General features: G+C 45.5%; 1 protein-coding gene across 1 annotated transcript; it reads right to left on the bottom strand.

Annotated features, from left to right (window-relative positions):
- Positions 1-7: 7 nt before the first annotated feature.
- On the bottom strand, positions 8-25,950 carry LOC141223168 (gastrula zinc finger protein XlCGF66.1-like). The gene is made up of 5 exons (XM_073666795.1): positions 23,800-25,950; positions 730-877; positions 421-600; positions 214-337; positions 8-129 (listed from the first exon to the last, which is right to left on the bottom strand). The coding sequence occupies exons 2-5, from the start codon at positions 805-807 to the stop codon at positions 8-10; spliced, it is 504 nt and encodes a 167-aa protein (XP_073522896.1). The 5' UTR covers positions 808-877; positions 23,800-25,950.
- Between the last annotated feature and the right edge of the window lie 182 nt (positions 25,951-26,132).

Here is a 26,132-nt window from a genome sequence, read left to right as displayed (position 1 = left end):
GGAGATCTCATGACACCTTCTCTCCATCTACCTGATGATCGTGAGGAACATTGGGATCTTCTTGTTTACAGTCCTGTGGAAGAAGAGGACGGGGACATCTCTCTGGTGTTGTCCTCTTACTGGATAGATCTGTAGGAAACACATACAGGGACTGAATTCATTCTTTACATACAGATAATTATAAGCCGTGTATATTTAGTCCTGTCCTATTACCTGGTGATGTGAGGGGCTGAGGAACCTCCATCATGACGTCTTTGTACAAATCTTTGTGTCCTTCTAAATACTCCCACTCTTCCATAGAGAAATAGACAGTGACATCCTGACATCTTATAGGAACCTGACACATACAATGATACAGTCATCCCCCCGATCCTTTCATTGTGTTACTGTATAATTTCCCAGTATTCCCAGCAGTGTCACCTCTCCAGTTAGCAGCTCAATCAACTTGTAGGTGAGTTCTAGGATCTTCTGGTCATTGATGTCCTCATGTATCAAGGCTTGAGATGGAGGAGCTGTGAATGGGCTCAGGGGTCTTCCCCATCCCTCAGACACATGGACCTGACGGCGCTCACTAGAGGTTTTCTTCACTACTCTGTAATCCTGGTTATGGAGAGAGACATTAATAAATCTCACTACAGACATTTCCAGAGTCCTCATCTCTCCAGTTCTGTCCATCTGTTATTCCCATAGATAAGAACGATGTAATGTGACATCATCAGAATCTCTCACCTCTCCAGTAAGACGGAAGAGGATCTCTAGGGTGAGGTGTAATATCCTCTCCGCCATCTTGTCTCTGTCCAAATCCATCTTTGATGGGTAAAATCAGGAAAATTCTGTTTAATTGATCTTCACTGAGAGGATCCGATATTGTAGGGACCTGAATGAGAAGATGATGAGCCTATGTAACATCATAAAAATCCTGTGTAATAATACAATTACTGGAGATAATAAGGGAAGCATATGAGATTTATTATTTTACAGTATTTAGTTTTCTTCTTTACATCTAGTAATAAAACCTATATATTTTAGGCCACAGACACCAAGCAGTTTCTTCCTTGGAGTCTGCAGCTGAACATGTTTCTCATAGACTCATCTTCCATAAAGCTAATTCTCGTCTCATTTACAGACACTGGAATCGGCATTAGCAATACTGCAGAAGATATTCATTACACGTAACATGAGAAATAACTACTTCATGAGGACGACATTCATCTTCTACTACGGCTCTAGAAACATATTTAGCCAGAGTCCGTCACTGACTACATCTCCACCAGTCGTCTATATGAATGTTTCCCATCTTCCCAGGACTGTAATCTTCTATCACATTTGATCTCATGATTGATTCACACACAGAAGTTTGAGGCTTTGACACATGGTAAGGTTTTTAATATTATACAGAGTAGGACTATCCCGAATAGGTTCACCTTGCCATGGTGGGATAGCTTTCATGCTATTTTTGATCAAAAACAGACCGCCAGGGGGAGCCGCCTGAAAAATGCTCGAGTTTCCCATAGACTTACATTGGGCTCGTTGCTCGGGTCGAGCACCCGAGTATTCCAATATGCTCAACCCGAGAATCGAGCACCCGAGCATTTTAGTGCTCGCCCATCACTAGTTCTGAGTTTAAATCACTGATGCAGAAAAAATAAACTTTTGTTTTTTTAAATGATGCTGGCGAGCACACAAACTTCACTGATGCTTGGCTTTGATATCTGACTTTTCTCACACATCAGAATAAGAATCACAATTACTAAGTATTATCATGGTTAATCTCATAAGCCAAGAAAAACCTGTAGGGACACTGAACTTTTTATTATTAATTATTATTATTATTACTATTATCCTTTCAAACCAAAACTATGTGACACAGATGCCTTACCATTAAACTGTAGGTTCATTATTTGATTAATTAGGTAGTGATATATAATTATAATAATTACATAGCAAAAGTAAATTGGGAGTTTGCAGCCAGTTCTTGGGTGGATGGAAAGAAAAATTGACAAAAAAGAAAGGTTATCATTAGACCCCTTTAAGAAATTATGCAAATGAACAGTCACTTGGAAATAGATATGTAGTAAATTAGTGCCTCCCAATTTACTTTGGCTATGTAATTTACCATGCAAATGCACAGCGTGTCGGAAACTCTTAACACGTCAGGATGACAATCAAAATGTCAGATATTAAAAGTAAAACACCCCTGTAGTTTGTGTGCTAAACAGGGATAGTTAAAAAAAAAAATAATATTTCTATTGGGATTTGTACTGTGACACTTTAGTTTCAGAGGCTGATGCCTTACCATTGAGCTATCCAGGCAAGTGATAGTAACTGGCAGCTTTTCTTGTCTTATGAGATCAACCATGAAAATACTCAGGGTGAGTAAAAGTCATTGTGATTCTGATTCTAATGTTTGAAGAAAGTCACACATCAGACTCACACATCAAAATCAAACATCATTTGAATTGGTCTTGCTTGCAGTCTGTGCATAAGTCCCAATGAGTTTCAATCAGATTTGAACTGAAAAGCATATAACCAGATGGAACTCCTAGGTTTCTTCAACTGAGTTAATATCTCAGTGGTTAGTGCACTGGTGTCTTGATACAGAATTTTAGGTTCAAGTCCCATCAGCGAACAGTTGTAAAAGTCACTTATCAAAATCACTTTTCAGAAACACTTGTCAGACAGGGTATTTAGCCTCAAACTGACATCATTATGATGTTTGATTTTGATATCTGATCATGTCCTAAAATGGACACTGTACTCCTGTGACTGTGTTAACCCCTTTAGTTGCTGGATGCTTCTGGAGCACAACACTTCCTGTCTCATGTGCTTGTGTTACTGCTAATAGTTGCTGAATGCTTTTAAAGCAACAGCACTACTTCTGCATGTCACAACGGGCATTGCAGAAAATGACCTTGGTGGATGACGTTCAGGCCTTCCTAACGGTGTTTGAAAGGGTCGCTGAGAGGGAGAAACTTGCGCCAGAGCAGTGGGCTAAGGTATTGGCGCCATACTTGACGGGAGAGCCCCAGAAGGTGTACTATGATTTAGCTTTGCAGGACGCCAAAGGGTATGGCAAGCTAAAAACTGAGATTCTCGCCCACTTGGGGGTGACAATGACTATCAGGGCGCAGTGGGTTCACCGCTGGGGTAATCACCGGGACAATCCACCTTGCTTCCAAATGTTTAACCTGTTGCACCTGGTCCAGAAGTTGCTGGTACCGGATTCCCCTACACCTGCGCAGATGGTAGAGCGGGTGGTGATGGACCCGTTTGTGCACTCCCTGCCAAGGCCCATACAGGCTTGGGTTGCCCAGGGTGATCCCTGGAATGCGGATGACCTGGTTGGACTGGTCAAGAGATACCAGGGGGTTGAAGGTTCCTTGGGAAGGCAGCCCACTCCATACTGGGGTTCCCAACAGGGGGCGGAGACTCAAAAGGGGGTGGGCCATCCAAGGTCCAAAGGGGCGGGGGAGGTGGTGCCTAAGGTCCCTACAGGTGATGTTGTTTACTCGAGGTGCCACGGCCCAGGCCATATAGCCGCCCATTGTCAGCTGAGCCGATGGACTGCAGCATAGGACGCCATTGTTCATATTAAGCTTATCCGACCTGCAGTGTGAAATGTAAACCCAGCGAGGGGCCACAAGCATGTTCTGTGAAGGACAACAGACAGGAGGTAACGGCACTGCTAGAATCCGGGAGTCTGGTGACCCTTATGATGGCCACCCTTCCTCTTCAAATGATCCCGGGGAAAAAAAGTTGGCGGTCGGTGCATTCATGGTAATGCTAAGGACTAGCCCATGGCCAGAGTAGACATTGAAATGGCTCACGGTACTGAGTCCCACGAGGTCGGCGTCGTTCAGGACTTGTTGCACCCTATTACTATAGGCTGGGACTTTTGTTTGTTTTGGGATGTGTGGGGGAAGAGTTCCAGGTTCGCTGGCTCAGATAAGAAACCAGTTAACCCTGAGGAGGTATCACCACACCCAGAGTCAGACAGGTTTCCCTTTTGTGTCCTTATTGGGGATAAGGAGGTAGTGCCCCCCGAGTCTGCCATTCCGGAGTTAGGGGTGACCAGTGAGAATTTTGGGTTTGCCCAACATTGGGACCTAACTCTGAAGGAAGCCTTTAATAATGTCACTGTTATAAATGGGGTTACACAGGAGCCGGGGGTTGACACAAGGTTTCCCCATTTTATGATGAGTGGGGAGTCATACCGGGTCAAGAAAGTGAGGGAGGAGCGAGTGGAGCAGTTAATAGTGCCGGGCCCCTATAGACAGAAGGTGTTGGACATGGCCCATTGACATGTCTTGGGGAGATATCTGGGAGTGGAAAAAACGCAGGAATAGATTGTGCAGAGGTTCTATTGGCCCGGATGTAAGTATTGCAAGTCTTGCCCTACACGCCAATTAACCGCCCCCACCTCTCACTTTCGAAGTCCCCTTGTGCCTTTGCCCATTATTGTAGAGCATTCAAGAGAATTGCTATGGAAATTGGTTGGTCCCCTGATTGAATCTGCTCGCGGGCAACATCAAAATACACTGCTCAAAAAAATAAAGGGAAAACTCAAATAACACATCCTAGATCTGAATGAATGAAATATTCTCATTGAATACTTTGTTCTGTACAAAGTTGAATGTGCTGACAACAAAATCACACAAAAATCAACAATGAAATCAAATTTATTAACCAATGGAGGCCTGGATTTGGAGCCACCCCCAAAATTAAAGTGGAAAAACACACTACAGGCTGATCCAACTTTGATGTAATGTCGTTAAAACAAGTCAAAATGAGGCTCAGTATTGTGTGTGGCCTCCACGTGCCTGTTTGACCTCCCTACAATGCCTGGGCATGCTCCTGATGAGGTTGTGGATGGTCTGCTGTGGGATCTCCTCCCAGACCTGGACTAAAGCATCTGCCAACTTCTGGACAGTCTGTGGTGCAATGTGACGTTGGTGGAAATTTGCTCACTGAGTTCCTTTGGAGCTTGTGAATCCAGTCTGGAAATCCACTCACTTTCCATTTTGAGGATACATCTAATGAGATCACCTCCTCTCACATTGGGTTTAACCACCTCAATGATGCAAAAGGAGATGTCTCTGGTTTCACCTCAATGTGCACTGTTCATGTGTCTCACTAATGAGGTGTCCCGGCCATGGCGTATTTCGCCCAAATGCCCCCCCCACAATCCTCTTGGTCGTGCATACATAATCTAGGGGGCAGTTGCATGTGGCCACATATACAAGTCCTGAGGTTTTACAGTTAGAATAATCCCTCTGGAAAAAGGCTTCAACCGTAGATGAACTCGAGAAAGATTTATATGGTCTCATCCAATTACATGTACAACTTTCTCCACAACTAAAGAAACCACAGATTCTTCTACCTAGCCAAATTTTTATAGAAACTATGCACTAAACGGTCCATAATTGACAAGTTATTGTGGGAGTAGATCCCACAGCACCCTCAGGTCAGGGTCGACCACAAGTACATACTATACTAGTGTTTTCTGCGGATATTAAAGATAAGGTCACTCTGATTGTGACAAGTTCCTACTACTTGTGTTATCCCATATTTTTCTGGGTCTCTCGGTTAGGCATGGAGGAGTGTCCGTCTATCCTGTTTTTCTGCAAACAATTGTGCGTAATCCAAAATGTACTGTAGGTACCTTTTTCCTTGAATCTGGTGTTCATGTCTATTGCCTGTATATTAATATCTGTGACATTAGAGCAGTTTCTACTCAACTGTAAAAATTGGCCCTTGCATATTGCTTGTTTTTTTTTAGTAATTTAATAGTTTATTAGTGCTCATAGGTTAATGGCAGATGAGTGTCCCTAGGGTCCCATCCCGTTCTTTCTTGAGTAAGGCAACTGTCATAATTAAACTCTGATATAAATCTAAGGCCCACTCTATGGATATTGAGTTCCCTGACAAATTCAAGAAATTGTTCACTCGTCTCTGACCAGATGATAAAAATGTTGTCAATATATCTATATCATACCCCAATATATGGATGCCACCACTTATGATCATCCCTGAATATTGTGGTTTCCTCCTATGAGCCCAGGAATAGGTTAGCATACGAGGGGGCACAGGGGCTCCCCATCGCAGTACCCCTGAACTGGTGGAAGTACTTCCTGTCAAGAAGAAATATGTTATGAGTAAGAGTGAGTTTTAGAAGATCCTCCATGAAGTCATTATGTCTGCTACACTCTATTGATCTCGATTTCAAGAAATGTCTTACTCCTCTGATACCATCCTCATGCGGTATATTACTGTACAAAGCCTCGATATCTAGTAAGGCCTGCTCCCCTACATGCAAGTATACATGCTCGAGGGTCTACATGGAGGGGAGCAGGCAGAGGGAAAACCATTTCCCAGAGGGATTATTCCAACTGCAGGACCTCAGGCGGTACTGTGGAAATATTATACTGTGTGAGGGGGGATGGTGGTAGTGATACACCTGTTTAAATGGAATGTGTTCATTCCCTTGTAATCTTGATATATTTCATGTTCATCCCATGTGCAAGATACAAAAGAAATCCATAATATCTCTCCATATGTTTGGACTGTAAGTTTTTATGTTCATTCTTTTTATTTATTCTTGATCTTCATTCTTTTTAGTACGTCCCGGAACATTAAACTGTGTGGGGGGCATCATACATCCTGCATAAGGGGCATAATGGGGGCATTACACTGTGTGGGGGATCATACATACGGCATAAGGGGCATAATGGGGGCATTACACTGTGTGGGGGGTATCATACATACTGCATAAGGGGCATAATGGGGGCATTACACTGTGTGGGGGGCATCATACATCCTGCATAAGGGGCATAATGGGGGCATTACACTGTGTGGGGGCATCAAACATCCTGCATAAGGGGCATAATGGGGGCATCATACATACTGCATAAGGGGCATAATGGGGGCATCATACATACTGCATAAGGGGCATAATGGGGGCATTACACTGTGTGGGGGCATCATACATCCTGCATAAGGGGCATAATGGGGGCATTACACTGTGTGGGGGTATCATACATCCTGCATAAGGGGCATAATGGGGGCATTACACTGTGTGGGAGGCATCATACATCCAGCATAAGGGGCATAATGGGGGCATTACACTGTGTGGGGGCATCAAACATCCTGTATAAGGGGCATAATGGGGGCATTACACTATGTTGGGGCATCATACATACTGCATAAGGGGCATAATGGGGGCATCATACATACTGCATAAGGGGCATAATGGGGGCATTACACTGTGTGGGGGCATCATACATACTGCATAAGGGGCATAATGGGGGCATTAAACTGTGTGGGGGCATAATACATCCTGCATAAGGGGCATAATGGGGGCATTAAACTGTGTGGGGGCATAATACATCCTGCATAAGGGGCATAATGGGGGCATTACACTGTGTGGGGGGCATCATACATCCAGCATAAGGGGCATAATGGGGGCATTACACTGTGTGGGGGCATCAAACATCCTGCATAAGGGGCATAATGGGGGCATTACACTATGTGGGGGCATCATACATACTGCATAAGGGGCATAATGGGGGCATCATACATACTGCATAAGGGGCATAATGGGGGCATTACACTGTGTGGGGGCATCATACATACTGCATAAGGGGCATAATGGGGGCATTAAACTGTGTGGGGGCATAATACATCCTGCATAAGGGGCATAATGGGGGCATTACACTGTGTTGGGGCATCATACATCCGGCATATGGCTCATTCCACATCAAGTGGACCAGTTTTAAAAATCGTCCCCACTCGACCTTCTCCGATTTTGTTGAAAATTTATAAGGATGTACATGTATGTTTGAAAAGAGGTTCTGTAAATTTTTAGGGCCAGATCTCAAATACATTGGGCACTGTTGACCTTTCACTGGAGGTTCCACCAAGCCTGCGGCTTCAGCTAAGAGGATTTTGCAAACTTTGGCACATAGCCATTAGAGTTCTATACTGGCTATGATGCTGAAATTTGGCATACTAGCTCAACTTTTGCTGCTAAACACGATAAAATTATTACCGGCTATGACAAAACAATAATTCGGCCGCAATTTTGTGTCAAAGTAGCTTGTAAAACGCGTCGTATAAAATTTATGCCAAACTTTGCCCATATATAACTCAAGACCAAAAACCAATAGTAACTGGTGCTTTGCCCTGTACACCAAACATCTACATGACTTTGCATTTCTGCAATATCACGGTCAAACCATATGTATTTGTGGAAATATTCACACCCACATATGATGAAAAACTTAAAAAAAACGAATTTTACCTATTTTTAGGTCAAATTTCTCAAAAAGGGTACCCCTAAAATATATTAATTCTGATATCATTAGAAAGAGCACATTTTTCTCTACAAGGATCATTGGTTTTTTTTTTGGAGTCTCTCAGTTTAAGAAAAGAAAAATTCCACTGAACATGGTGTTATTTATGCGCGTAATGCATTGATTTTGTGTTTGATTTTCAGATTCTTATCACGTTACAGAGTTGTATTGTTGCTAGCAATGTCCATTATAATCAAAAACCTATAAACCTTTTTGTTTATGAAGTTATTGACTATTGTTACATTTTAATGCATATATTATTTATTTTTTAGTGATGGAGAATGAAATTGATGAAGAATCGGCCCAGTGCTTTATCGGCCTTGCGAACAATTCGAAGTGCCACCTTAAGACATTCACCCATAGCAAGGATGAGTTGAAATTGTTTACAAGCTTTGGATTGGATGAACAGAAATTGCTGCGTCGACGAGTGGGACTAAATTTTGACGAACATTCACAAATCTGTTTACACCATGAAGCTTCATTCTTGACCAAATATGAGCATTTGCAAAAATCGTGTTGCAATCCTTTTGGGAAGAAAGGTCATACCACCAAAAAGAATTTGCGAGCTATCAATTTGTTAGCAGCTGACCAGTTGAACGAATTTACAAAGAATGATGTGAAGCCTGGCCAGAAGATGTGTGCATCATATCGAAAAGAATTTGCTAACAGGAAAAAATCAGCTGATCCAGTTTCCTCTGAATCAGATCCAGATGGAATGGAATGTTCTCCTGAAAGTCTAAATTCAAGCTTAACATCCATTGGCATCTCTCCTCTGAAATATCCACGGGTAAGCCAGCGGGATTCACTTGGATATGCAAGGAGAAAGATAAGCCAGGTACAAAATTCATTTTCTAGCAAGATTGCTTCAATTGGAGGGCTTGAGCCGAAAGACATTGAGCAAACAAAAACAGCACAGTGCAAAATGTGTCTGGATTACAATCACCTTTTGGCAGATTTGAAGCAAAAGCTGCAGGTGTCCAGTCGGGCAGAAAAGGTCCAAATCTTGAAATTGGCACCTAAAAGTTGGTCCATTAAGGCTATATCAGACGAATTCGGTGTCTCTGAACGAATGGTCAAACAAGCTCGAAAGCTTAAATGTGAACATGGGATCTTAGCCTTACCTAGAATCAAGTGTGGCAAGAAAGTTTCTGAGGAAGTGAAGAAAAAGGTGCAGGCATTTTTTGAGGATGATGAATTCAGTCGAATGTGCCCTGGTAAAAAAGACTATGTATCAGTGCGAATAGCAGGAGAAAAAAAGCAGATGCAAAAGCGACTATTACTGAGCAATATGAGGGAAATGTTTGTTGCTTATCGGGATTGGAATAGCCCTGAAATTGGATTTTCCAAGTTTTGTGAGCTTCGGCCAAAGTGGCGCGTAACCGTTGGATCTGCTGGAACACATTAAGTTTGTGTGTGTACCATTCACCAAAATGTCAAACTAATGCTTGCAGCATGCCCAATCAATGATGACTACAAAGAGCTCATATGCAAAATGGTCTGTGGAATTAAATCCAAGGACTGTATGCTTGGCCGTTGTGATAAATGCCTGGGTCCTGAAGTTTTAAAAGAATTTCTAGTCAATGTGTTTGTCATCAGTGACCCTGAAGATATTATTGAGTTCAAACAATGGATTCACACTGATCGAGACACGCTTGATACCAAACAACTGACTATAGAAGATTTCATTGAAGAATTGGTTTTGAAAATTTCTAAACTTTGTAGCCATCACTACATCGCCAAGCATCAAAGTAGCTATTTGAAATCGTTGAAGGAAAATCTGAGACCTAGAGAGCTTGTGATCCTTATGGACTTTGCTGAAAATTACTCATTTATTGTTCAAGATGCCATTCAATGTTTCCACTGGGAAAATAGTCAAGCTACAGTACACCCATTTATAATTTACTTCAAGGAGTTAAATGGTGAAGCTGCGCAGAACATCAGCTTGTGCATAATCAGTGATTGCTCACGACATGACACAGTTGCAGTCCACACTTTCTTAACAGTAATTGTGGAGTATCTCAAGACTCTCATCTATGGGATTCATCATATCCACTACTTCAGCGATGGATCTGCAGCCCAGTACAAAAATTTCAAAAATTTTCTCAACTTGTGCCACCACAATGCTTATTTCAATATCAGCGCTGAATGGAATTTTTTTGGTACCAGTCATGGAAAGTCGCCCTGTGATGGGATTGGAGGGACAGCAAAGAGGTTGGCAGCTCGTGCCAGTCTTCAACGCCCAACTGAAAACCAAATACTGACCCCTGACCCCGGTGGATTTATTCAACTTTTGCAACGAGCAACTGCATGGAATCAAATTTTTTTTTGTTCAAAAAGAAAAAATTGACGAAATACGGGTAGTTCAAGAGGAAAGGTTCAAAGATGGACATACAATTGCTGGAACAAGAGAAAATCACCAGTTTGTGCCAATTGATGACAAAAAGATTCGCATTTCAAGGGTGTCAAATGACCCATCATCTTTCATTGCCCATGTAGATAGATCTGTCAGATCAGAAATGCCTTTTGTGCCAATTGCAAACCTCCAGCCAGGGCAACACATTGCCTGCATTTACGATAGGAACTGGTGGATTGGAAATATTTCTGAAATTTCAGTCGACGACCATGATGCATTAATAAATTTTATCCATCCTCATGGACCAGCTAGCTTCTTTCACTGGCCTGTGAGAAATGATACATGCTGGATTCCCGAGCAGTCAATCATTGCAATAATTCCAGCACCAGCTGCAACAGCAATGGGCCGACAATACAGCTTCTCTGAACCGATTATGTTGCAAATTCAGCAACAATTCCAGACCACTTAGACTGAACATTATGGCTTGGGAACCAACAAAAGATACCCAATATTAGGCTTGGGATCCTAGGCAAAGACACCCACCCTCAGGCTTCGGAACCTGCGATAAAGAGACCGCCCGCGGCTGGCCTTGCCCTGCTATCGGCCATGGCTCCTAGGCGATGGGGCTGCCAATTCTCGAAAGACAGCATTATTACAAATCTTAATAGGATTATAATACCAATTCTTAGGGAATTGGTTGTGGTATAACCACCATGGACAAACGCAAGGGTTTGAATAGTGCAGTTACCATTCATTGCTTATTAATAAATAACACCATGTTCAGTGGCATTTTTTTTTTCTTAAACTGAGAGACTCCAAAAAAAAACAACAATGATCCTTGTAGAGAAATATGTGCTCTTTCTAATGATATCAGAATTAATATATTTTAGGGGTACCCTTTTTTAGAAATTTGACCTAAAAATAGGTAAAATTCGTTTTTTTTAAGTTTTTCATCATATGTGGGTGTGAATATTTCCACAAATACATATGATTTGACCGGGATATTGCAGTAATGCAAAGTCATGTAGATGTTTGGTGTACAGGGCAAAGCACCAGTTACTATTGGTTTTTGGTCTTGAGTTATATATGGGCAAAGTTTGGCATGAATTTTATGCGACGCGTTTTACAAGCTACTTTGACACAAAATTGCGGCCGATATATTGTTTTGTCATAGCGGGTAAAAATTTTATCGTGTTTAGCAGCAAAAGTTGAGCTAGTATGGCAAATTTCAGCATCATAGCCAGTATAGAACTCTAATGGCTATGTGCCAAAGTTTGCAAAATTCTCTTAGCTGAAGCCGCAGGCTTGGTGGAACCTCCAGTGAAAGGTCAACAGTGCCCAATGTATTTGAGATCTGGCCCTAAAAATTTACAGAACCTCTTTTCAAACATACATGTACATCCTTATAAATTTTCAGCAAAATCGGAGAAGGTCAAGTGGGGACCACTGGTCCACTTGACATGGAATGACTCATAAGGGGCATAATGGGGGCATTACACTGTGTGGGGCATCATACATCCTGCATAAGGGGCATAATGGGGGCATTACACTGTGTGGGGGGCATAATACATACTGCATAAGAGACATAATGGGGGCATTACACTGTGTGGGGGCAGCTTACATACTGCATAAGGGACATTACACTATGTGTGGGCATCATACATCCTGCATAAGGGGCATAATGTGGGCATTACACTGTGTTGGGGCATCATACATCCCGCATAAGGGGCATAATGTGGGCATTACACTGTGTGGCACATCATACATACTGCATAAGGGGCATAATGGGGGCATTACACTGTGTGGGGGCATCATACATCCCGCATAAGGGGCATAATGGGGGCATTACACTGTGTGGGGGCATCATACATCCCGCATAAGGGGCATAATGGGGGCATTACACTGTGTGGGGGCATCATACATCCCGCATAAGGGGCATAATGGGGGCATTACACTGTGTGGGGGCATCATACATACTGCATAAGGGGCATAATGGGGGCATTACACTGTGTGGGGCATCATACATACTGCATAAGGGGCATAATCGGGGCATTACACTGTGTGGGGGCATCATACATCCTGCATAAGGGGCATAATCGGGGCATTACACTGTGGGGGGGGCATCATACATCCTGCATAAGGGGCATAATGGGGGCAATACACTGTGTGGGGGCATCATACATCCTGCATAAGGGGCATAATGGGGGCATTACACTGTGTGGGGGCATCATACATCCTGCATAAGGGGCATAATGGGGGCATTACATTGTGTGGGGGCATCATACACCCTGCATAAGGGGCATAATACTGTGTGGGGGGATCATAAATCCTGCATAAGGGGCATAATGGGGGCATTACACTGTGTGGGGGGGGGTCATACATCCTGTATAAGGGGCATAATGGGGGCATTACACTGTGTGGGGGCATCAAACATCCTGTATAAGGGGCATAATGGGGGCATTACACTGTGTGGGGACATCATACATCCTGCATAAGGGGCATAATGGTGGCATTACACTGTGGGGGCATCATACATCCTGCATAAGGGGCATAATGGGGGCATTACACTGTGGGGGCATCACACATCCTGCATAAGGGGCATAATGGGGGCATTACACTGTGGGGGGCATCCTACATACTGCATAAGGGGCATAATGGGGGCATTACACTGTGTGGGGGGCATCATACATCCTGAATAAGGGGCATAATGGGAGCATTACACTGTGTGGGGGCATCATACATCCTGCATAAGGGGCATAATGGGGGCATTACACTGTGTGGGTGCATCATACATCCTGCATAAGGGGCATAATGGGGGCATTACACTGTGTGGGGGCATCATACATATTACATAAGGGGCATAATGGGGGCATTACACTGTGTGGGGGGCATCATACATCCTGCATAAGGGGCATAATGGGGGCATTACACTGTGGGGGCATCATACATCCTGCATAAGGGGCATAATGGGGGCATTACACTGTGTGGCAGTAAAGGGGTCCTGTACTATGAGAACAATACGTTTCCTCCCTTCCTGTCTCCATAGTTGGGTAGTATGTATCTATTACAGGAAACAGAACAAAAACCTTATGATTCTTGACTCGCCCCCTGGGCCATGTTGTGCTGCGTTGCGCATGCGGGGGAATACCCGGAGCCGGATCTGATAGGGGTAGTAGTCCTCGTGGCGGTGACCCGGTCCGTGCCCAGGGTGTCAAACTATGTGGCGGAATTTAATAGATGTTATAGAGTTCGACTACGCCACCCGTTGATTGCGGCTATGAAGCCGCCGCTGCAGGGCAGACCGCTGAGGCCGGTGGTACGGTGGTGCAGCGTGGATGGTATAACCCCCAACGGGAGGGGTATAGCCTCAGGGTAGCTGGTGAAGCAGGGAGGAATGATGGTGGAAGTGGTGGTGTGACAAGGAATCACTGAGACGTGCGGTTGCAGTTTTCACAGCTTTACTCACAGTTCTTTATCAGGTCACTTGTGCGCAGTCAGGACCACCCGAGCCGTGCTGCGCCCACCAGGTGAGGGACTCGGCTAACTCCCAGGCAATTCCGGAGCGTGGTCCGGGGCTCCCCTCTCTTCCTTTCTACTGGCCGTCCCCACCAGGGACCCACCTTTGTCCGGCTCCCTCGGGCCTTCTGGTGGCGAAACCTTTCCCGGCTTCCCTGACCCTATATGGTATGCCTTCCTGGTGGATATGGTGAGGGGTCGCGCCAAGGCTTGACCACGACCTCCGGTTCCTGGCTGAGGATAATTGGCCTCCACCAGTTTGGGATCCGGTACCCTGTTCTGCCAACCCTTCACCCGTTAACTCGTGGGATCTCAGGGTTCCCTCTCTTCTTGCGTCTCTGGGCCTTTCCTGGTGTTCCTGTTCCTCCTTCTTCTTCTTTCTCTCTCTCTCTGCCTCAGGCCTCCTCTCCAGGCCTGGCTCTGGAGCTGGGCCCAGACTGAGCCACAGCTCCCTGTCAGCCCTCTCTGGCTGAGCTCCTCTCTGCACAGACCCGGACTCTACTCCTGTCTGGACTCTCTGACTTAAGATGGTGCCCACCTTATATACTCCCTTCTGACACCCAAGCCCAGGTGACTAGCACCCAATGGGCTCCTACCTATGCCCAGAGTCCCTCCCCCCTCTGCTCCTACACCACTGGGATGTTCCTCCCCCCTCCCCACTCCAGCCAGGGACAGAAGCTGTCGTACCTGCACATCTATCTGGTGGGAGTACCGTTGGTCTGTCCCCCGGAAATGGGGTGAGTGTAGTGCATGCAGCTAACTGAGCTCTGTTCCACGCTCCATCCTTACCCGGGAGTGGAATACCACACCTCTGGTTCGAGGTGCAATACCCCTGTAGCAGCCAAGTCCTCGGGGTGCTACATTCTTATAAAGGGGCAACACAAGACCCCAAAAGAGTCTCTGTGCTGAAGGGGTTAATGCCCCCTGCGCCCAGTAATGGGGTCTCCACATACCTCCACCTGCAGAGCCGCCACCACATATATGGCTGCTCTGTGCGCACAGGAGCTGTGATGAGGTCACAGGAGGGGAGGAGTCAGGGGTCACATGATCAGGGGCCTCAGTGGATGCAGGACTCTGCTGTGCTGGTTGTCATGGTGCTGGATGAGCTGAAGTTTATGTGTGGAGTCAGGAGAGGTTTACAGTGTGGATGTAGCGGAGCCGCGTGTGTACGAGGTGTACGGAGCGGAGCCGTGTGTGTACGAGGTGTACGGAGCGGAGCCGCGTGTGTACGAGGTGTACGGAGCGGAGCCCCGCGTGTACGAGGTGTACGGAGCGGAGCCGCGTGTGTACGAGGTGTACGGAGCGGAGCCCCGCGTGTACGAGGTGTACGGAGCGGAGCCGCGTGTGTACGAGGTGTACGGAGCGGAGCCGCGTGTGTACGAGGTGTACGGAGCGGAGCCGCGTGTGTACGAGGTGTACGGAGCGGAGCCGCGTGTGTACGAGGTGTACGGAGCGGAGCCCCGCGTGTACGAGGTGTACGGAGCGGAGCCGCGTGTGTACGAGGTGTACGGAGCGGAGCCGTGTGTGTACGAGGTGTACGGAGCAGAGCCGCGTGTGTACGAGGTGTACGGAGCGGAGCCGCGTGTGTACGAGGTGTACGGAGCGGAGCTGCGCGTGTACGAGACGTACGGAGCGGAGCCGCGTGTGTACGAGGCGTACGGAGCAGAGCCGCGTGTGTACGAGGTGTACGGAGCGGAGCCGCGTGTGTACGAGGCGTACGGAGCGGAGCCGCGTGTGTACGAGGCGTACGGAGCGGAGCCGCGTGTGTACGAGGCGTACGGAGCGGAGCCGCGTGTGTACGAGGTGTACGGAGCGGAGCCGCGTTTGTACGAGGTGTACGGAGCAGAGTCGTGTGTGTACGAGGTGTGCGGAGCAGAGTCGTGTGTGTACGAGGTGTGCGGAGCAGAGCCGTGTGTGTACGAGGTGTACGGAGCAGAGCCGTGTGTGTACGAGGTGTACGGAGCGGAGCCGTGTGTGTACGAGGCGTACGGAGCGGAGCCGCGCGTGTACGAGGCGTACGGAGCGGAGCCGCGCGTGTACGAGGCGTACGGAGCGGAGCCGCGCGTGTACGAGGGGTACGGAGCGGAGCCGCGGGTGTACGAGGTGTACGGAGCGGAGCCGCGCGTGTACGAGGTGTACGGAGCGGAGCCGCGCGTGTACGAGGTGTACGGAGCGGAGCCGCGCGTGTACGAGGTGTACGGAGCGGAGCCGCGCGTGTACGAGATGTACGGAGTAGAGAACTGCGGAGCAGAGACGCATGTGTACGAGTTGTAGGGAGCAGAGCCGCGTGTTTACGAGGTGTACAGAGCGGAGCCGTGTGTACGGAGCGGAGCTGTGTGTACGGAGCGGAGCCATGTGTGTGTGAGGTGTACAGATCGGAGCTGTGTGTACGGAGCGGAGTCAGGTGTGTACGAGGTGTACGGAGCGGCCAAAAGCAAAGCCCTCGAGGTGTAAAGAACATACGACCCCCTAAAATGACCCCATTTCGGACACTGTACCCACCAGGGAATCATCTGAGGGTGTAATGGGCGTTCTTACGTTCTTATCCCACAGGTGTCTCACTGATTTCTTTACCACTTGTTGGTGTGTAAATAAGATTACATTTGCTCAGAGCCGCAGCGAGGGGTTCAGCCAGGGCCCGACACACCACCGATGCACCCGGGCCCAGAGGTGAAGGGGGGCCCATGCAGGAAGGGGTGCAGTGCTCAGGCAGTAGACCACGCAGCTGCTATGGGGGCCCTTGACTGAGGGCTGATGCTGCTTAATCCCGTCCACTCCCACCCGTAATGATTTTTGATACTCAGGGCAGAGTGCGGGCATTGAAAAATGGGGCATGTCATGCAGGAGAGAGGCCGCTGGCCAATGAACGCTGTTCCATCAGACTGATGAGAGCGCTCATTGGCTGCTGTGTCTGTCCTCCTGCAGGGTCTTATAGGGGTCTTCTGCCTCCTGCGGTTCCTTTCCCAGCAGCATTTCCTCAAAGAGTAGAGGGTGAGGGAGGAGAGTCCACAGCATCGGACAGCACGCAGGGGCAGGAAGCTGAAATCAGTCCTGTCTGCTGTGTCCCCTCCTCCACAGTGCGTTCTGCAGCCCTCTCCAGAAGACCGTGATATCATGAAAGATTAGTATATGAGTGTATGTATATGTGCGGGGCTGCCGCCAGGAATTTCAGGCCCCATACTGACAAAAAAATTTCGGGCCCCTTGAGACTCCGCCCAGGCTCCACCCCAGCTCCACCTCCACTCCTCAAACCTTCCACAGTCACACCGCCCACTCTTGGAAAAACTCCACTTCTGCACCACATCCTTATCAATCACACATTAAGGGTATGTGCCCACGCTCCAGAGGCGCCTGCAACACCGAAGCTGCGGGATAGCCGTGCGGCTTCTGCCCTCAATTTATGCTATTGAGTGGCACGATTTTTTTTTTGCACATGTGGAGTTTTCTCATAGATGTTAGTCTGTGGAGAAAGTCCACATGTGGACCCGCAAGAGAAATTGACATGCTGCAGGTCTGAAAGACGTACTGCATGTCAGTTTCCGTGGGTGATCCATAGGTGCACAGAGTCGCATAGTGGACATGGGATTTCTAGAAATCCTATCCACTATGCTGTAACACCAGACTGCGGCAGGTTTGATGCTGCATAAGCATGCAGTGTCAAACACACAGCGGCTCCTGACCATGTGCACATACCCTAACAGTTCCCATAGAACACCATATCACATACATAGCAGCAGCTTTTGTTTTGGCCAAACGATTTTGTAAGCCGCCGCCACGACAAGGTAGACTCTTCTGGCAGGGCCCTACTCTACTGTAACCTATTAAACATTTCTTAAAATATCCAGTACTCTATTTAGGTATATTTTTCTTTAAGGGAATATGTCACATACATTTTTTTCAAATAATATCACATACAAAGGGATAAAAACCGTCACACCATGGCCAGACTGCATATTACCACCACATAGTGACCAAATAATACCACATACAAAGAATACCGACACACGATGACTAGACCACATATCACCACATAGTGACCAAATAATACTACATACAAGGAGCAAATACCACCACACCATGGCCGGACCACATTTTACCACCACATAGTGACAGAACATTTTAACACCACATACAAGGAACAAGTACCACCACACCATGACCAGACCACATATTACCACCAGATAATGACCAAATAATACTACATACAAGGAACATAGAATTAAACCTCATACTCTTGTTTATGCATATTTGTATCCCACCCTGTATATAAACTGTTTATTGCAGGAAATTTGTGTGAAAACCACTGATGTTAGGAAATACACCCGCATCTGATCTGGTGCAAAGTATAATATCCTGGCGAAGGATCATAGAGCCGCAGATATTCCAAGCATTATCAATCATATCAACAGGAGGCAAATAGATGCATCATTGTAAAACAGACGAAAACAAGTACAGAACACTGGTGAGATTACTGTGGAACATTGCAATGGTGAATCAGATTAGATGGAGCGTACAAATCCATACTATCCAGGAGTTGGATGTACAGTACAGACCAAAAGTTTGGACACACCTTCTCATTTAAAGATTTTCTGTATTTTCATTACTATGAAAATTGTACATTCACACTGAAGGCATCAAAACTATGAATTAACACATGTGGAATTATATACTTAACAAAAAAGTGTGAAACAACTGAAAATATGTCTTATATTCTAGGTTCTTCAAAGTAGCCACCTTTTGCTTTGATAACTGCTTTGCACACTCTTGCCATTCTCTAGTGTGTTATTATTTGCCGGTGTACTTATTTGCCTTTCTGTATATTGTGCTATCATCGCTGATTCATCTTCGCAGAACGCACATGAATGATGCAAATATCTTAAAGATTTTTCAGCAATGACTGAGTATTTCCATTGCAATGTTCTGCAGCTTATTTATCTTCCATTTCTCATATATTTATTCTTATCAGTTTTTTTCGCAATATAATTCAATGATTTGTTTTTCGTTGATACAGATAGAAATTCCCGCTACATCCACAGCTTCACGATTCAGTTCTGCATCAGATATTTGTTTTTGTCAGTTTTATTATAATGTAATTACCTGTTTTTCTTGATACAGATAGAAATTCTTGCTCCATCTATAGCCTCACGATCAGGTTTTCCATCAGACTCTATGCAGACGTCTCCCATTGCCATTGATCTGTACATTGATCTGTACAGCTGTACATTCAGCTCTTGGATATCATGGATTTGTGCGCTCCATCTAATCTGATTCGCCATTACAATGCTCCACAGTAATCTGATTCGCCATTACAATGCTCCACAGTAATCTGATTCACCATTACAATGCTCCACAGTAATCTGATTCACCATTACAATGCTCCACAGTAATCTCACCAGTGTTCTGTACTTGTTCTCTTCTGTTTTACAATGATGCATCTATTTGCCTCCCGTTGATATGACAGATAATGCTCGGTATGCTCAGAGATTATTTGGTACGCTTTCATTATGAGGGGTCGGGAGGCAATACATTTCTGGATGGGCAACCTAGGCGGAGCGGATGTGTCCCGTGTGGTCGGTGTGTGGCATGCCCTAATGTAGAACGGAGTGATACGTTCTTCAAATCTGATGGAACTAGAACATTTACAATTAACAAATTCATCACATGTACAACTAAAAATGTAATATACTTCGCTACATGTCCATGTGGCCTGATTTATGTTGGCATGACAACTCGCCAGTTTAAGATACGAATATGTGAACATGTACTGGGGATTTTGGCTGCCGCCGACCACGCGGATACATCAACTCTTAAGACGATCCCGCGTCACTATAAAATCCATCATAACAGCGATGCCTCGCTCTTTCGGGTTAGGGGGATAGACTCCATTACACCAAATATACGGGGAGGCAAGATCGGACAGAAATTAGCCCAAATTGAATCTCGCTGGATCTGGACCCTAAATTCTGTACATCCACGAGGGTTGAATGAAAACATCAGCTATGCATTATTCCTTTGAATAATTGAAAGTGTCCATTAATTTACATTGAATTGTGCAACGCCTATATTATGTTCTATGCCATGAACCCTGCATTTGTATTTGTGTTGTTGTTTTTTATATTGTTTTTTATCTGTTTTTAATGTACTTTCTATGCTATCTAGGACCTCTTACTACCTACTCTTCCTGGCTGCGGTTTTACTTGCTTTCTCTTCTTCCTCTTTTGTGCCACGTTTATGGAGCCGTCCCGGTGTCTACTTGACGAGTGTGGCATATAATTGACTTTGTTCGTCCCGTCTCCGCACCACACAGATGGAGCCGTCCTGGTATATATTTTTTGATAAGTGATACATATAATTGGACATTACGTGGCTTGATGTATTCACTATGTGAAAAAACATTTAGATATCCATCTATATGTGTGCGGGTTGCAACATTGTATGCGATTGATGTATTTACATCTATGGGTTCATTTATTTATAATATTTAATATGCTTTCTTTCCTGTATTGAGGACGTATTTAATCTATGTACCTATTCATTATGCCTTTTAACACACATGTGTGTACACATTGTGGGATGTCCTGATGGAATCCCCTTGTGGTTGCTGGGTCGTGGCTCTAAATGCATATGTTTATACATGTTGTCACTATCTTTATTTTTTCATATCGTTTATTTTTTATTTTTTTATTTTGAATCTTTCATTTTTGAGTTGATATATATCTATTCTCCTTATTCTTCTTCTATTGTATATGTGGCCATGGAAAATCTAGTGTTTGTTATACTTCATTTCCCCCCTCCTCCCCCCCCCTTTTTTCTAATAAGCATATATACAGCCTGTACAATTGTTGGAATAATGACCCTGTACGCGTGCGTGCTGTGGCTCCTCGGCGCCTGCCGTCTCTCTGTATCTGTGGCGATGGTTCTTACCGGGTCACGTGTGGCCTGTAGCTATCGCCATGTGATGTGGATGCCGGCGCACGTTGTGGTATCCTTAGTAACGCACGCGTCACTTCCGGGTCACGTGGGGCCTTGTTTTCCGGTGGTGGCGTGATGCGGGCGCTGATAGCGTCTATGTAGCTATGACTACGCACACGCCCCTTCCGGCCCATGGGTCCTTCGGGTACTATTTAAATCAATTCAAACATACAAATCTCCACGCCCCCTGACGAAGGGAAATCCAAAACGCGCGTCGGGGCTGTTGCTCCACGTGTACAGCTGGTTAATGTGACGCTCCTGTGCCCTGTCATTTGTTCTCTGCAGCCCTTTCGTTTATTTCTTGGTATGTATAGACAGGACTATGATGGACTGCATATTTTTATTGAAATGACTATACATGCACTTATTTTGGCACTTTATTGGCTAGTGGTAGACTATGCACCCTCTAGTATGTGTACTGATTGTCAATACTTGTTTACATACATGTATCTTTCCAATTGTGGATTAGATGTTTAATGCTGTACCTAGTGGAGCAATCTTTTTCAAGGTTTGGAATGGCTATATTTATAATTACCCTAAATCATGCTTGTTACTATTTACAATAAAGTTTATTGAACTATTTTTCTAAATATTAGCTTATTGATCGTTTTCTTGCTTGTTTGTACTATTTTTACATGTGTCAGATCGATAAGAACAATATTTCTATTAACAAATTAGACATTGATGCGTTTTCTCTGTTTATTGGACATTGTTATTGCGATGCTCTATATTGAAGCTATCATCCATCTCATGTACAGTATACATGTTCCTGTCCCTCTATAATCAGTATATCCTCCCACCTGCCGTTGCTATAGTTGATGGCATTTGCGATGTTCTGACCCTGTGATCTCACACCTGTACACTTAATCCCAATGTTGTGTTCCTATATGGGATAATCCCCTGGCAGCTAACACTGGTGGTCTTCACACAAATGTCCTGCAATAAACAGTTTATATACAGAGGGGGATACGGATATGCATGAATAAGAGTATGAGGTCTAATTCTATCTTATTTTTCACCATCATGGTGTTTTACATTTCTGGCTTGTTGTGTGACGCTTGTGTAGCGCCCCGAGGGTTCGGCCGCTACAGGGGTATTGCACCTCTGCCAGAGGTGTGATATCCCACTCCCAGGTAAGGATGGAGTATGGACCAGGGCTCAGTTAGCTGCATACAGCACACACACCCCATTTCCGAGGGACAGCTCAACGGTGCTCCCACTAGACAGAAGTGCAGGCACGACCGACTATGTCCCTGTCTGGAGTGGGGAGGGGGGTGGAACACCCAGTGCTGTAGGGGCAGATAGGGGTTGGTTCCTGAGCGTAGATAGGAGCTCATTGGTTGCTGGTCACCTGGGCTCATGGCTAGAGGGAGGTATAAAAGGTGGGCACCATCTTAGATCTAGGTTCTGTCCAGAGAGGAGAAGACAGGGAGTAGAGGCTCTGTAGGAGCTCTACTCCAGGAGGGCCTAGTGAGAGGCCGAGGAGGAGGTGAAGGGGAGCTGTGGTGCCACCTGAGCCCAGCTCCACGAGAAGGGAGGATAAGAAGGAACAGGAAAGACGGAGGAGAGACAGAGAAACAGAAGGGCTCAGGAACAAGAAGGTGGAAGGGACCCTAAGAACGCACGAGAATCCAGGGTGAAGGGTCAGGCAGATTAAGGGTACCGGATCCCAAGTTGGTGGAGGAGAAACTACCCTCAGCCAAAGACCGGTCGTCGTGATCATTTATTGGTGCGACACCTCATCAAACCTGCTAGGAAGGCACCATATAGGACAGCAGAGGACGGGGCCCACGTTTAACCGCACAAGTCCGCGGCAGCTGGACAAAAGTGGGTCACTGGTGAGGCAGGCCAGAGAAAGGGCAAAAGGGGGTCCTGAGCCATACTCCTGAACTGCCTGGGAGTTGACCGAGCCCCACACCTGGTGGACGCAGCACGGCTCGGGCAGTCACTACCTGTACAGAAGTGACCTGGAGTACCTGAACTGTGAGTAAAAGACATTGGACTGCAGTACGTTGTCTGTGTGCTCTTTCGCTCCTCCAGCACTACCGGTACTGGGACTCTCATCACCATCACTCCCACCATCCACTACACTGCCCTGGGGCCGCACTCTTCCCGTGGGGAGTCACACCATCCCATCTGCACACGTCATCAGCCCCAGCAGACTGCCTTGCAGCGGCGGTTCCTAATAACCGCAATCCACGGGTGGCGTAGTCGGACATAATCATCAGCACATAACGGACTACCACTGGCCTGACCACCCTGAGCCGCGGGACCGGGCCGCCACTACTACTCCCAGCGTCTCCCTATCGCCCGGTTCCGTGTGCCCCACGGCCCAGGGGGCGAGTCACTTGCAATGATCATCTTGTCTGTATTTGATCTAGTTGCCTTCAATGTGAACTGTGGCTGGGATTTTCTTCACACCTTTTGCATGTCTAATTGATTTCTCATTTCGTGTCATGTGACTCCATTGTGCTTGTATATATATGACTTCATTGTCCTTTTCTCATCTGCTATGACTAATGGCGCAACCCTAGCGCCATAAACGCATAAGAATTTTACATTTTTGTTTTTTTTTAAATGATCCAATACATTTTTTTCATATTTTACCTGTTGGAGTGCTGATTTTCTCCTTTTCGTTTTCTTCATATGTCTGTGCTCACCAGCGGGACCGGCACCCTTCAGTGGACTATCTTCACCCTGTTTGGATTCAGCGTTGCAGCTCCCTAACCCTCCCTCCTGTTTCTTCACAATATTGTAACACGTATCCTAGGCCTCGGTGTTCCCCATACAAACTTGCTGTTAGAATTGTTGAGACGGGAGAAAAAGGTCTGAGGAACGCAGACTGGAACGGACTGAAATATATAAAGAAGATCTGGTAAAATGTCCATTTTGATCACATTAATACGACCAAACCAGAACAAGGGTTTCAAGTTATAATTAATTCAATTTTGAACCATTTGTTCAAGGATGGGGGATATAATTTAAAAGATACAGATCATCCAAGTTCCCCAGAATTTGTATACCCAGGTACTTAATTGTGTCTTTCTGCCACTTAAAGGGGAAGTTAGAAATTAGTTATTGTGTCAGTTCAGGGTTAAAAGTTATGTTCATGGCTTCTGTTTTAGAGTAGTTGACTTTAAAATTGCTTTCATGGCCGAGTTATTAGAATTCCTTTATTATAGAGGGAAATGAGATCATTGGGTTTGAAACATAGAGCAACAAGTCATCTGCGTATAGAGCTAGTTTATAGTGATGTGAGTATATAGTAACTCCACTAATATCTGGATTTGTGTGTAATGCTACCGCTAAATATTCCATCACCAATGTGTATAGGAGAGGTGATAAGGGACACTCTTGTCTCGTCCCCTTTTTAATAGAAAATGTGTCATATAGAAGGCCGTTTACCCTATCGCTTTAGTGTCAGTGTAGAGGGAGAGAATTTTAGATAACAAGAAAGAGTCCATCCTAATTTGTGGTAGGGTGCTCTTCAAGAAAGTCCAATGCACTGTGTCGAACGCTTTTTTAGTGTAGGCAGAAACAAGGAACATTGGGTGCCCGTTTTTTTGCATGTCAAATTAACCCCTTCGCAACCCTGGGTTTTTCCGCTTTTGCCTTGTTGTTTTTTGCTCCCCTTGTTCCCAGAGCCATAGCGTTTTTATTTGTTGGCCAATATGGCCATGTGAGGGCTTATTTTTTGTGGGACGAGTTGTACTTTTGAACGACATTACTGGTTTTACCATGTCGTGTACGGGAAAGCAGGAAAAAAATTCCAAGTGCGTTGAAATTGCAAAAAAAGTGCAATACCTCAGATGTTTTTTTTTTTAATTTCTTTACGACGTTCACTGAATGCTAAAACTGACCTGCCATTATTATTCTCCAGGTCATTACAAGTTTGTAGATACCAAACATGTATAGGTTCTTTTTTATTTAAGTGGTGGAAAAAATTCCAAAGTTTGCTAAAAAACAAAATGGCGCCATTTTCCAAGACCCGTAGCTTCTCCATTTTTCGGGATCTGGGGCCAGGTGAGGGCTTATTTTTTGCGTGCTGAGCTGAAGTTTTTATTGATACCATTTTGGGGTAGATCTGATGTTTTGATCGCCCGTTATTGTATTTTATTGCAATGCTGCGGCGACCAAAAAACATAATTCTGGCGGTTAGAATTCCTTTTCTCGTTACGCCGTTTACCGATCGGATTAATAATTTTTTTATATTGATAGATCGGGCGATTCTGAAAGCGGTGATACCAAATATGTGTATGTGGGTTGTTTTTTTTTAATATTTTATTTTGAATGGGGCAAAAGGGGGGTGATTTCAACTTTTATATTATTTTAATATTTTTAAAAACATTTTTTTTTTCACTTTTTACTTCCTTCTATAGAAGCAGCAACTGTCTGATCATCTCTGCTACATAGAGGTGATGAGCAGATCACCTCTATGTAGCAGAAATGCTCCTGTGCTATGAGCGTCGACCAGTAGGTGGCGCTCATAGCGATCAGCACATGACAACCACTGGGGTCTGCTGCAAACCCAGGGTTGTCATGCCCACCCATCAGTGACCCACGACCACGTGACGGGGTCACCGATGGGCGGGGTAAGTGACACGCTTCCGGCGCGGTGATGTTAAATGCCGCTGTCAGAGATTGACAGCAGCAATTAGCATGTTAAAAGCCGTAGGTGGATCGCGATTCCACCCGCGGCTGTTGGGGGCACATGTCAGCTGTATAAATCAGCTGACATGTGCCCGGTTCAGTGCAGGCTCAGCGCCGGAGCCCTCACTGTACCAGGGGGTGACAGCCTGGTGCGTACTAATACGCCACAGGCTGTAAAGTGGTTAACAACGTTTTATTTTTATTATCACGAGCTTCTCTACTCTTAATGAAGCCAACCTGATCGTTGCTAACAATTGAGGGTAGATAGTGGGAGAGCCGTGTTGTAATCA

Source organism: Phyllobates terribilis, unplaced genomic scaffold (assembly GCF_046119375.1).
Source record: "Phyllobates terribilis strain yellow unplaced genomic scaffold, ASM4611937v1 Scaffold_374__1_contigs__length_1864666, whole genome shotgun sequence".
Taxonomy (NCBI): Eukaryota; Metazoa; Chordata; class Amphibia; order Anura; family Dendrobatidae; genus Phyllobates; species Phyllobates terribilis.
The sequence above is the reverse complement of the archived record's forward strand: the minus strand, read 5'-3'. Positions and strand labels throughout refer to the sequence as shown.